Source organism: Triticum aestivum, chromosome 7A (assembly GCF_018294505.1).
Source record: "Triticum aestivum cultivar Chinese Spring chromosome 7A, IWGSC CS RefSeq v2.1, whole genome shotgun sequence".
Taxonomy (NCBI): Eukaryota; Viridiplantae; Streptophyta; class Magnoliopsida; order Poales; family Poaceae; genus Triticum; species Triticum aestivum.
In genome coordinates this window covers 693,991,825-694,005,787 of record NC_057812.1, presented here as the reverse complement: position 1 = coordinate 694,005,787, position 13,963 = coordinate 693,991,825, and the positions used below count along the sequence as shown (strand labels likewise).

Sequence of the window (13,963 nt, the reverse complement as noted above, 5' to 3'; positions counted from 1 at the left end):
GTTCAATGAAATCATTCAGCGTACCAGGGATAGCAACTGGTAAGGCTGACACCCCTCAAGTTTATCTTAAAAGCAACCTGACCCTTACGAAAACTAATAGCCAAATGGAATCAGGAATATTAGGTTGATAACATTCGGAGATATTTTTACTTATCCTTTCTTGAGCTCTACCAATGGTTGCAAACAGAGAAATTCGATCACGGCAAAACTATTCCTTGCATGATTCTTCAAGCAGTCAGCAGCTAGCTGGATGGTTAACCATAAACAAATCCTTGCCAGGTTTTTCCAATCTTAACGGCAGTTGCAGTTGGAAGAGTTACCTGATTATTAACAAGTCCTTGCATGATCATCAGGGAGACAGCACCATGCTACCAGCAGTCGGATGGTCTTATTATTTCAGCCAGTCCCGGATACGAATGTCAACCATGGCTAACCAAATGTTTGACAGTTTTTTCATTTTTAAAGGCAGTGGCAGTTGGACGAGCTATCGATCGAGTACCAAACAATAATCATGTTGAAGTGGGACCCAACCCAACATCAACATCTATGCATGGACACGAACTAGTCGTGTGCCTTCATTCAGTTACCCGTATACAAGGCATCGAAATGTACAAATAGAACGAAACAAATTGCAGTTCTATAATCACATGTACGTACACAATACGCAACCTAATCCATCTCTCAGGTCGTTTTTTTTTAGAGAGAGGGAGAGAGAAATCTTCAATATATTCATCAATCATGGGAGTACAGAGAACTCTAGAGGTAATAAAAATTACAACCAGATCCATGGACCACCTAGCGACGATTACAACCAGTGGAGCGAATCGAAGGCACGCCGCCGTCATCACCCCTTCCTCACCGGAGCAGGACAAACCTTGTTGTAATAGACAGTCGAGAAGTCGTCATGCTAAGGCCCCAAAGAACCAGCGCACCAAAACAACAACCATCGCCGACAAAGAGAGTTATAGATCGGAAAAATCAAACCAGTAAGCACACGAACGAAGACGAACACAAACTAGATTCAAATAGATCCCCCGAGAACAAGCACCAACCGAATCCTGCAAGATCCGACAGAGAGACAATTCCAGCCGCCCCCTGACGACGACGCTATTCGCACCATCGGGATAGGGATCGAACTGGGAGACATTATTCCTACTCAGGAACATCGCCACCTTTACACAAACCCAACCAAAACGTTGAACTTAACAAAAACAAGAATGGGGTCCCTCCTGCCAAAGAGGAGCCGAGATCCTCCGCGCCTCCAAGGCCCAAAGGCCATCGGAGGTGGGGTGCATCGGCGGCGGAGCCGCCCCCGGGAGGAGGAAGAGACTTTTCTTGAGGAGGTGTAAAGGAGGTCTACAATAATTTGGTACAATGGGCTTCATCTCTCAGGTTTTTGACAAAACTCTAATTAAGCAGAGAACCGACTGTGATAATCAGTGCTTATTCTGCTGGATAGGCCAGAACATGTTGATGTCTCTGTTGTTCACCTCCTGACGCGGCCTCGCGTTCTTCTCCATTTCCTGCAAGGTGGAAGGAAGAAAATCACTCCTAGTTTTTCTTTCTTTACACTGACTCAATCATATGTTAGTGTCCACGCCTCAACGGTGAGATCAACCGAGCTGAAGGCAGTTTTCATGTGGCTTTGGCATTTTAGCCATGTTTTTGGTCAACCGAATTAAAGACAGAGTTTAGTGCACCAGGAGGATACGGATCGGTACGTCGGGTCGAAATGCTCGCTTCCATGAAGAGGATTCGAGGAAACAGAATGAAACTGCATTGGGAAAAAGAAAATCTTACGTCGTGGACAGCCTCTCGGAGAAGCTCCAGCTGATGCCGCGACACGGTACGAACCTGTAGAACCAGAGAGAAGTTTCAGAAAGAATCAATTCCCTCGCCATTCATTCCCTCGAGAAAAAGAAGTTCCCTCACCATGCATGCACCAACCATGCATATGATGTAACAGGACTTTCACTCTTTCAGTGATCTAAATTCCGATCAACCAATGCTATATCACCGTGCCAACGGCCAATCTAGAGAAAACAATGGCTGCGGGAAGGAAACCTACCCGCTTGACGATGGTCCAGATGACCCCTTGGGTGCATGGCGGGGTGGTGAGGGAGCCCACGTAGCGGTAGTACACGCTGGCCCTCCCCCTGGCACCCCTGGCGTCCACCACGCCCACCTTCTCCTCCCTCTCCGGCTGCTTGGCGATCATCTCCAGGTATGGCTCCAGCTTGTGCAGGAAGGCGTCGCGGGCACCGATCTCGTAGAAGACGCCGATGACGGCGGTCTTGTTCTTGGCGCTCTGGTGCACCATGTGGAGCTCCATGTCGTACCGGCGGCCGTTGACGCTGTGCTCCGTGGGCGCGTGCCAGTGCAGCTGCCGGAGGTGGTACGCCGTGCCGTCGATGGACACGCTCCCGGCGTCGCCCTCGAACCGCACCATGATGTCGTGGCCGCGGTTGACGACGGATGCGTTAGCGGGGGCGTAGGAGTGGTTGAGGTGGCCGAGGCGGCGCACCAGGGTCACACGCGGCCCGGCGAGGTCGATGGGCGACTGCATCTCCCCGTTGCCACACGCCGACCACTCCGCCTTGATCTGGCCCCAGTGCGCCGGCCCGTTCTCCGCGTCCGGCGAGTAGCTGAACTCTTCCTCGTGCTCTGCAACGGACATAAGACATGAAGGCAATGGGGAATTGGGGATTATATCGATGAATGGATGGATCGATCGACGGAGGGTGACCGAGTTCATCGTACCGGTTTCCTGCTGGGCTCTGGCTGCAGGGACGGCCGAGAGGATGACGGAGGCGGAGAAGAAGAGCACCGCCGTTGCCGAGACGGCGAGGTGGAGGTGGAGGTCCCGACATGGATGCATGTTGTGCGTCTCCTCCTAGTCTTTGCTGCCTCTTTGGTCTGCTCGCCGAGCTGATGAGTCGTGTGTGGAGCTGGTGCTGCATATATACTACGAGGACGTCGAGGAGAATGGCACGGGTCAGGCGTGCATGGCCGGCCGCGTTAGGTAACTGGAAGCTAACCTGCTACGTACGTCGTAGGTACGTGACGTACGTTCACACATCAAAAGTCAGATCAAATATAAGAACAGCCGAGATGTGTTCTGGTTGTTCCTCGACTCTGAACTAAATCGATGTGTTGCATTCGGAGCTAATAACAAAAGGCGAGATTGATGTGGCAAAATTAATCTGAATTGGTGTAACTTCATGGCTCTGGCGTCCAAATACGGTGCAAATCACATTTGAATATGAAAGCGGCGCTGACTAGGCTTGCCTCCGTGGCATGGGTCCCGCTTTGAGCCACTGAATGACGTGTGGCATGTTATTGTCCAAAAATACCCTCGGACCTTTTGTATGAGAAATTAAAAAAATTGAGGCTGTTTTTGCGAAAAACAGGCTACAGCACACGCCTCCCTCCATGGCTTCCGGTCACTGAGAGTGGACCTGTGGCACACAGGTCAGCCTAGTTAGCGCCGCTTTTGTATCCAAACGTGGTTTGCACCATATTAGTCAAGTTTTTACATCAGTTCGATCTATGTCATAATTTGTAGCACCAAAGTGAAGTTCTAGCACCACGGGGTAATTGACTATTCGCCAATGGTACTAATTCTTGTGCAGGCAGAAGCTGTGTGTAATCGTCTCCACCTCCAGATGGTAATCAATGCTCGTTCCTCATTGATGTTCATGTGAGTTCATGTTGGCATCTGATTTCTTTTACATATTCAATTAGAGGAACTTTGGACTTGGTCAATAGTATTAACATAGTAAGATAAATATTTTGCTTGGCTACAATTCTGTCACAGGGTTCCAATCGTGTTTTTTTGTATACTTCCTCCAATCATGTACTTCCTCCGTTCCTAAATATTTGTTTTTCTAGAGATTTCAACAAGTGACTACATACGAAGTAAAATGAGTGAACCTACACTCTAAAATATGTCTACATACATCCATATGTTGTAACCATTTGAAATGGCTAGAAAGACAAATATTTGGGAACGGAGGGAGTATCTATCCAACGCAATATATTAGCTTTGTGTCTCTAGGCAAGTGGACTAAATTAGATGAGTACTTTTAACATCCCTCTTTTCATATGGGAGGTAAGAAGGTAAGAGCAAATCTGATCACTACTTAATCAAATTAATGGTTCAGATCTAATCAACTCTTACCTCTCATGTGAGAAATGGAAGTAAGAGGGAGCATGCTAAAATTTGCCAAATTAGATTGTGAAGAAACTAAGTTGTGGTTTAACAACCATGGAGAGAAGGCTTATATTTTGTTACATGAAAAGGAGTTTAATGCCCCGTAGGAAAGAAGGCCGATATCCTAAAAAAATGCAACCTTATGTGTTTTTCTATTTTGGTTGGCCTATGCTAATTAATTGCATCCAAGAAATGAATAACAATAGTGATACATATGAATCGAACACAAAATACAAATCAACTACTGAATAAATAAACCATAGTAACATTCATAAACCGTCCTCCCCCGGTAGGGCAGAGCCTCTTAGAGATCATACCGAGCAATGGCATGGTCTTCCCGCAAAAAAATAAAGGTTTTGGCCCATTAAAATTAGTAAATGGTAGCCCGTGTGAGACAATTTGCTTATTCAGTTATTCGGCATGTGCTAGCATTTTGGGCTTGGAATTTGGCCACTAGTTACTTTTGTGTCACGCTCCGTCACTGACCCCCGGGTAAATATCACTACACTCTATACTAAAAACATATAGCACTGCTAGCATTGTAAGGGGAGCTGTACGTTGAGTAGAATCTTTGTGTACATGTCCTCTTCCTAGAAGAAGTTGTCGATGGTGACGACCTGATCCTTATTACCTTATACCAGAGAAGCATCATCGCCTCACCACCCCATACTATAAGAGCAACTATAGCAGACCCCGCATCTCACTCCGACCCGTAAAGTAACTGCCAAAATGCGAGTTGGGGCGGAAAAACCAGCCCGATCAGACCTCGCATCCCGCCCCGGCCCGTAAAAAATTTTAGGGGGCGCGGCAAAATCCCGACCCCAACACGGGAAAACGTGGGTTTCCCCGCGGCTGCGATGCCCTGTATATAAGCGGAAGCGGTTGGTGGGGGGGAGACATTTCATCCCGCACTTTCCCTCACCAACCACCTCTCCTCTCCCCCCCTCGCGCCGCCGCCGGCCGCCGCCCAAGATTCCGGCGAAAGCAGCCGGCGGGAGCACGCCAGAAGGATGCCACGCGCACGAGGCCTCCCCTCCCCCCCCTCCCCTGTGTCGGCGGGCCGCCGGATTTGCAGATCTGCGGCACTTCATCATGGGCCGCCGGTTGCTGCCCCAAGCGATGGAGTGGTCGGGGAGCCTCTCCCGCAGCCCAGGCAAGGGTGCATCGCCGCATGCAGGTACGGGTTCATCCACCCGCCGCCGCCGAAGGTTTGCGGGCATGGATTCTTCCGGCCGTCGACCGGGCTCGGCGCTCGCGTAGTGTCTTTGTGGCTTGCCGATGCCGCTCATAGAGTGCGACGAATGCATGCGGAAAGTGTTGCGGCTCACTTCGGGCACGCCGAAGCACCCCGGATGGGTGTTCTTCAAATGCGAAAATGACGGGGTACGTGCACTTGCGGTAGCTCATTTCATAGCTCATTCTTTAGTTCAATTGCGGTAGCTCACTTTGAGCTTGTTCATTCTTTTGTGTAGGATGATGGATGCTCATTTTGGTTTTGGGAAGGCCAATACATTGATTTGTTTGTAGAAAGAAACTTAATAGGTTTTAGTGCACCTTAGTACAATCGAAGGCAATGATGCGGCTGCATGTGCAACTAGAGGGGAAGCAACGTCTACTTCTTTTGAACCAAAGATGAAGAAAGAAGAATGCAAAATGAAGAATCCGTAGATCAACAATGAATGCATGGAGAAGATATTAGTCCAACTTATGGGAGAAGTTATGGAAGTTGGAAATCTTCTGAAATGCATACTTGTGGTTCTTGTTTTCTTTGGTTTTACTATTCTAGCAAATATTTAGTGATGTCTTTTGTATCTAATGTTGTTGCAAAGTTCCTTCTCAAGAACCGGGCGTAGCTACACTCGATTCAACTAAAGTTGAAAAAACTGACACCCGCCAGCCACCTGTATGCGAAGCCATGGGGGAATCGCCCCGGTCAAAGCTACGCGGGCTCAGGGTTGCCACTGCCGATGAGAAAATGTGGCAATGTATATAAACGAAGTATCTCATAGATAATTAATTACGCCACACATATTTCATAGGAGTAGATACTAGTAGCATAGTATATTAACGAATAATTTATGCATCCGATAATCATACAGTTTTTACCGCGCCAAACAACCAAGTAAACTAGCCCAAATAGTGTAGTAATTAAATGAAGAGGAAAAACATCAAAAGACTTGACTTAAGCAGCTGCAGATGAAGATTAAAAAAATGTTCTACTAGGACGTGCGGTGACGTGTCTACTCGAAGGCCCATTGGTTCTCCTTTTTTATCTCGGCCTCCTCCTCTGGCGAGAAGTCGCACTTGATGTTGAACGTCTTGCGTATCTCCTCGACCGTCTTGCCCTTGATCATGTCGGCCACCGTCTGCAGGCAGAGTTCCAGGAGCCCCTTGACGTCCAGATAGTTGGCGGCGAGGATGAGGTCGTATAGCGTGTCCTGGTCGACGTTGATGAAGCTGGCGTCGAAGCTCTTGAGGTCCTGCTCGCCGCTGGAGACGTGCTTGTTGCAGTACTCGATGACCTTGGAGAGGATCTTGGAGGGCACGTTGGGCAGCGGGATGCCGTTCTCGACGCAGTTGTCCTCCATCATGTGGTGGATGGTCTGCGACATGGCCGCCGCCTCCGCCGTGACCTCGAAGCTCTCGCCGTCGGAGCTGATCAGCGTGATCTTCTTATTGCTCTTCTCGCCCGCGGCCTCGCCGCTGCTGCTTGCTTCCGCTGGCGTCGCATCAGCCATGGTTCTTGATTCGCTTGCTTGATTTCTCCTCGATCGGGAAGGGAAAGCTCGTAAGCTTGGATCGATTTGGTTCAGGTTGGGCTCGGTGCTCCCATATTTAAAGGGTCACACAACAGGCAAGAAGCGAGAGACCGAATCGATATGTTAGTCAGGTTCCGAGATCGATCGATCGATCGGTCGGTCACTTATCCGATATCGTCATGATCTCACATAATCAATCAAGAGTGCGCACGTATAAGTTACAGTGCATGACGTCACGACACGTTTTTTTTCCTTCTATGAAGAAGAGCCCAAATCTACTAGGTTCCCTAGCTAGAAGTGCAAAGCATCCCAACATAATGAAAATTACATCAAGTTCTCTGGACCACCGTACGACCAGTATCGTCACTGAACGAGCTGTCGACGTGCCGTTGTCGCTTCTCCCCTACAGAAGTTTGTCTGACCTTGTCGATGATAGTCGGGAAGAGTTCATGCACTTGCCCCTAAGGACGGATGCCCCGTAGCCACAGTCGTCAGCGTTGAACCTTGAATTGATCTGAAGTGTCTGCCACCATTGGTCTCCGTCCGCACATGAAGAAACCCTAGCCTCACTGCCCCAAAGAGACATCAAGAATGTACGCCGGAGCTCCATCAAATATGTCAAAGAGGGGAGGAAAACCCACGGGTTGAGCGCTGGAGCTGGTAGAGATTAGATCCGCCGCCGCTTGCACTAGAGCGAAGGAAAATACAATTACCTTATCTGAAGTGTGAGACATGTATTGTACACCTTTATACAATTCACCATTAAATTGATATTCATATACAATCTACATTTGGATTTATCATATGCAATCTACATTTCTCTTGCTTGGACTTTGGCCAATCATCCGTATGACTGATGAATCTTTACTTTTATTTCTCAAGCTGGAGATCAAATTTGTAATTTGTAATTTTATGAAATGAAAAACATGGGGTGTATCTGTGGGGGGGACTTGTGTGAGAGATCTCACATTAGGTGAGATCAATATGATCGATTTTTTGAAAAAATAAAATCTACAAACATTCTCAAAAAGTTTGTAGATACACAACAATGGTTGATAGTCAACCTCAAAAAGTTTCAGCTCCTAATGCGACCTACATTAATAGAAACAAAAAGGACAAAATTGGACGTGAATAGTCAAAGCTGCCACTATTCATATTTGAATTTGTCTTTTTTGAATTTTCAAATGTACTGAGTTTTGAGCTGAATTTTTTTGGAGTTGTAGACATACCCTACATGGATGTTGTCAAATAATTTTAGTTTTTTTGAAATGTATAAATATGAATTTTGGGGTTGATCTTACGATGTCACCTAATGTGAGATCTCGTACAAGCCTCCCCCGTATCTGTATGATTAACTTGAGACTATTCTTTCCCTAGAAAGAACTTGAGACTATTACTTTTAAGCTCACGTGTATCTAAACCTCCTATCTTTTTTATGTTTCCTCGGTACTAAAGATTCAGAAAACAATTCTAGCAATGTAGTACTAATTCTGATAATGATTCTAGCATTATGTGTTGGATTTGCTCCATGATTTTTACCTGACGGAGTGGATGTGCTCTATGTTTATTTGTTGAATGGCATGGTGATACATTTTGTTGTATGATGTTCACATATATTTGCTAACACTGTTTTATTTTTCTGCGCACCCTATACAATTGTTTTTTTTTTTGCTAGTCTTTTTGTGTGGCATTGTATGGTGTTGCACTATAGCCATGAATAACTCAAACTTTTCTTTAATACTGCTTACAAAGAGAGCAAGCATGTCACTCAACTCACGTGAGAAGCAAACAGGTTGTGAAAATAGCGTTGTGATAAAGTGGACATGTGGTTTCGTCATGCTAATGTCACACACATATTTTTTTCTTTTTTATATTTTCAAAAATAACAAATACATATATTACGAAAAAATAGTTATTTTTCTAAAAGTGCCCATCGCACATTTAAAAAATGTTCATGCAGTGTGAAAAAATGTTCGCTGAAATTTTAGAAAATGTTCGTACAATTCAGAAAAATCATGTGAAATTCAAAAATGATCCGGCACTAAAAATTGTACGCAGAATTTTTCAAAAAATGTTATATGATGGAAAAATGTTCTTGTAATTAAAAAAATATTTTGTACCAAAATGTATGCTACATTTACAAAAAAATCACGCTTTACAAAAAATGTGACATTTAAAAATATTTATACAATGTAAAATAAAATGCGTAATCTACAAAATATATCAACAATGCTCAAAGACTCAAATGCTAGAAATCGGAGTGGGGTGTAGGCCGAATGCTCACCTGGGACGGGGGGCTTTTGTCGCCGGTCTTTTTTCGTCGTCAGAAGAGAGACGGACGCGATTTGCCCCCGGGGAGACGAGACGGGGCGCTTGGCTGTGCCCCGTGGATCGACAATCGTTGGGTCGGGAACTTGCTCACCAGCTAAGATGGACCGGGCTGAAATCATTCATCACTTATTTTGGTTCGGCTTATCAGATGGAAGGAAAGTGAAGGCAGCGCAATACATTGTGTTAGACAAAGTAGCCCTGGCGGTGTTAAAAAAGAGGTAGCCCCCCTCCACCCCCCTCTTTCTCTCACCCAATTGTTACTAGATTTTTCTTTCAAATAAATGATACCCTACTAGATTTTAGCCCCTTTTCCCTTTTTCCGCGGGGAATTTATAATTCCTTTTAACTATGCTTACTCTTTAGTTTCTCTCGATTCCTACAACAATTGCAATAAATAAACTTCACCCAAGAAAATAAAATGATGCACGCTACGTCCAAAAGTGCAATACTTTTAATGGTGTAACTAGGTAATTGCATGTGCATTGCAACATGTATAAATATTCTATTATTTTAGCCCATGATTTACCAGTCCATAGTAATGTGAACATGTAAATAAATATTTACCAAATCCTGCCCTGTGATTAACCTGCCCATATTTTAGGATTTTATTTTCTATAATCATTTGTTAGCTTACCAAAGAAAATATAAGTTTATTCGGTAAGTCAATAAAAGGTGGGACAGTTAAGGTGGGTTTCAAGAAATGATGCTTGGTAAAAGAATGAAATGTTGGACGAATCACTTTGCCTGGCAGAAAAAGGAACAATATTCTTTTATTAAGTACATATATATATATATATATATATATATATATATATATATATATATATATATATATATATATATATATATATATATATATAGAAAACATGACACAGAATATCCAAAAGTGCAGTCATGTTTTTATAAAATGCGGTTTGAGGAAAATGGTGGTCAGGACATATCTAATGAGCCCACACCTAGTTGAATTGATTTGGTGGAAACAATAACAATCATATGAATAATGACTTTTGAGTTGGTGACTGAGATTCAAGCTTGAGAATAATGATTTATCCCTCGGAAAAATGAATATTTTATAACAAATTCAAAAAAGATTGGCCATGGAGTCATCTATTTCAAAATAGTTCTATTTTTTTGGTAACAAACAACCTACAATGAGAAGGGGTTGGGACAGATAAAGCTAGGACGCCGATAAGTCCCGGACATTCGGGATTTCACCATGGCAAATCTAATATTTTTTGTGGCAATTTATATTTCTTGATCCTAGCTAGCTTAGTTGATAAACATGGCAAATCCACCCTCAATTTTATTTGCCAGAAAATTGTCATGCTTGCTAAGTGGTAACTAATAAACTTGCCATTCTCACGTCAACTAAAATTGCCATAAAAATGTTCGATTTGCATGGTTAAAAATCAGACATTCGGATTTTATCATTTCCATAAAGTGATGCCCCTGTTTGGAAAGAAAAGCACGATAATTTTGGATGATTGAATTCCTATGGGAGAACTTCTTATGATGCCATTTGAAAACAAAGAAATAGCTTACCAAGATTCCTATGGAATGAGCCAATTCATATAAATTTTGGAGGAAAGCAAACATGAGGTCTTACCTCATGTTTTCTTCTCCTGGTGTTTACAATCTCTGAGTTTTCCCTATATATAGTGCCCAAATAGCAGTTTTGGAGCATTCATGTGTTTTGAATTCATGTAGGAATTCAGGTAACAAGACAATTCCTGTGATATTTCAATCCTAAGATTTTTTTTGGTTCCTAAGTTTTAAACGGGGATTAAAAATACAATAGCATTAAATAAGTCAGAAATAAATATTAAAGTACAAGTCAGAATCGAACCTTACCTATTAGCACCACAACCTTAGCCATCCCTGTCAATCCCGACCGCCAAACCAGAAACCAAGATCACTCTTTTTTTTAAGCTAAACACAATCCAATTTATATTGATAAAAAATATGGTTTACAGTAATACAGGGAATATCGATAGGCTAGCGTCCTTCAGGAAGATTAAGAGCGAATTTAGGGAGGCTATATGTGCCTTGATATTAGACTCATGTCCTTCGAAGATGAAGGAGCGGGAAGGAACTCTGTGCTGAGATATTGATTTCTCTCATGATATTAGCATATCTTCCTCCACCAATGCCTGAATTTTTTTTGAGACAAACCAATACCTGATTTAATAACTGGAAAACCGGCGAACACGTCGAAGCCTCAAATCGAATGATGGGTCAACTCCTCCTCCCCATGAGCTCACATGGGTTGGGCTCTTTGTTCGGGTCCGTCATCGTTCAACTGACGGGGCCAATTGACATTGAAAAATGAACTAGTCTACTGCGACCAATCCGGCGAGACACACACATGTGGTCAATGTGCAAAGAGCTTGGAAACCGCCTCCGATTGGTCATGTTAAAATCCATGTAGACGACGGCTTGTCTCATGATGGGTCAGTACCTCGGGTCTTCAGCTATTGTTCTACCTGGTGTCAATAATCCAACATCGCTAGAGGCCATAGCATGTTGAGAGACCTTGCCACTTGAGGCTGATCTATTTTCGAATCATTTGGTAATGCCTGTGGCTGCAAACTAGCAGTGGACGACATCACAAAGGGGTTGGGAGGCCCCCATATCACTGCTGTGAAAGAGATAAACAGGAAAGAGTATGTTTTGTCAGCTGTGATTGTATATTCGAAGGTCGAGCTTCCAATAAGGCGCATAATGTTGTAAAATTTGTTATCACTGCTGTAAAATTTGTTATATCCCTTCATGGCCCTCTTTGTACCCGGTTGAATATTGTTCAATTTTAATAAAGTTACGATCCCTAAAAAAAAACTGACGGGCTGGTTTTGCTAAAAAAAAGAGCTGACGGGGCTGGTCTTGGATTGGTCAAAATCAAGCCTCTTCTCGTTTTGTGTTGACAGCAAAAGTCATTCGAAACCGGTCACCGTCGTCTCCATGTAGAGAAAGGAGACCGGCCACCGTCTCCTGGCCGCTCATGTCGCTCAGCCGCTCGCGCGCACAACCGGCAAGGGAAATAGGAAACGGAATCGCAATCGGAATCGGAGAACAAGTGAACAACTGTGTTTTAAATTAACCCGGCCGCCTCCTCCCTTACTGTTGTGCTCGCTCGCGTGTCCGGCGAAAAACCATCTTGCTTCTAGGGTTTTAGCCTGCGCCGGCCGGCCGGCGACTCGCCCTCAATCTCTCCGTGCTTGATCGAGGTACCGTCGCCCCTTCTATCTCCTCGTCCTTCTCAAAATTTCTCTGCCTGCATCTTCTATTTATTCATTCATCTTCTGCAACAATCTTCGATTTTCTGCATTGTTCCTTTTAATTAATGTTAGCATCTCTTTATGCTCATACTAAAATACATTCTCTCAGTTAATATACCCGTTAATGTATAATTTCCTTTCAGCAATGGCGATGCAAGCTGATTCTCGTGATACCCCTCCCGAGGAAGTGCTAGAACTTCTCTCCTTTTTCGTTAAGCATTACTACCAGAGTCTGCACGCGACACCAGACCAGGCGTACAAATTTTATAAAGACAGCTGCACCATTGGCCGGGCAGGTTCGGATGGAGTCGTGGAATATGTGACAACACTGCCCGTAAGTTCCTGTATATGTATATTTGAAATTCAGTTTTGTTGCTACAATTAATCAATATGGTGCCCGTCTCTATATACTTCGACAGAATTAATCTTTGTTTAAACGACAGAATGGTTCTTCTTATTAGTTCTATATATATAACCCTTTTGTCTGAACAACGCAGGAGATCAAGAAAAATTAATGTCCATGGACTTCAGCAAATACTTGAAGATTCTGATACATACTGCAGATGGAGTGCCATCTCTCAATGGTGGTGTGCGCATTGTTGTCACTGGATCGTTAACCATGTCTGATGGTGCTTGCCAGAAATTTAAGCAGTTGTTCTCCCTTGCACCAATAGAGGATGGCTATTTTGTCCAAAGTGATACATTAAGAATTATGCCTGAGGCGTCGCCACCTGCGGTATGTCAAGCCGACAATCAAGAAAATGAGATCAAGCAGGATATCGGCTCTGTTGCTGAACCAAGAGAGGTGGAGCGCATGAGTACTAACCATGTGTTGGCGGAGACTAAGGTTGGAGACTTGGTAGTTCCAAACCCCAAAGATAATGGCAAAAGAGATGAACATCATGACGATATCGATCCATTTCTGCAAGTGACCAAAGAGGATCTCAAAGGGGCTCTTGTTGCTGCTTCTCCTCCACCTCAACCTCAAAAAGACACTACTAGGAGGTCTTACGCGTCAACTGTGACTTCCCTGTTTTCCCGTCTACTTAATGTGAGGGGTTAAGTTCGATCGATTGGGTCTCAAAACCATAAAAGGGCCCTAACTTCTTTTAGAAAGGTGGCATTGCTCTTGACCCAAGAAGGAATTGTCCAACTTAAGGCCACTCGCATTGCTTAGTATTATGTGTTAGTATCATAGTGCATGATATATAATATTGTACATTCACATCACATAGTATCATACATCAGTATCGAGACTTTATTTCTTTATTTCTAGGATCCCAATACAACATTGTGGATATGATTTACTTCTTATTAAAAAATTTGCTTGATGTTCATAATACAAAAATGCCAAAGTTACGAGCTAGGGGCTATGTACAAACCTC

At 44.0% G+C, this 13,963-nt stretch overlaps 2 protein-coding genes across 2 annotated transcripts; both read right to left on the bottom strand.

Annotated features, from left to right (window-relative positions):
• Positions 1-781: 781 nt before the first annotated feature.
• Positions 782-2,878, bottom strand: LOC123153751 (alpha carbonic anhydrase 7-like). Its single transcript, XM_044572717.1, has 4 exons — positions 2,761-2,878; positions 2,069-2,664; positions 1,801-1,854; positions 782-1,523 (listed from the first exon to the last, which is right to left on the bottom strand). Exons 1-4 carry the CDS (start codon positions 2,876-2,878, stop codon positions 1,437-1,439), a joined length of 855 nt encoding a protein of 284 aa, XP_044428652.1. The 3' UTR covers positions 782-1,436.
• Positions 2,879-6,356: 3,478 nt separating this feature from the next.
• On the bottom strand, positions 6,357-7,002 carry LOC123154852 (SKP1-like protein 1A). The gene has a single exon (XM_044573473.1). The coding sequence runs from the start codon at positions 6,949-6,951 to the stop codon at positions 6,454-6,456; it is 498 nt and encodes a 165-aa protein (XP_044429408.1). The 5' UTR covers positions 6,952-7,002; the 3' UTR covers positions 6,357-6,453.
• Positions 7,003-13,963: the final 6,961 nt, after the last annotated feature.

Bases quoted from the DNA above. Each gene is read 5' to 3' on its own strand.
- LOC123154852 (XM_044573473.1), bottom strand. From the start codon at position 6,951: ATGGCTGATGCGACGCCAGCGGAAGCAAGCAGCAGCGGCGAGGCCGCG.
- LOC123153751 (XM_044572717.1), bottom strand. From the start codon at position 2,878: ATGCATCCATGTCGGGACCTCCACCTCCACCTCGCCGTCTCGGCAACG. The intron at 1,855-2,068 runs GTAGGTTTCCTT...CTGGTTCTACAG, and splicing joins TCTGGACCATCGTCAAGCGG to GTTCGTACCGTGTCGCGGCA. The intron at 1,524-1,800 runs GTAAGATTTTCT...TCCACCTTGCAG, and splicing joins TCCGAGAGGCTGTCCACGAC to GAAATGGAGAAGAACGCGAG.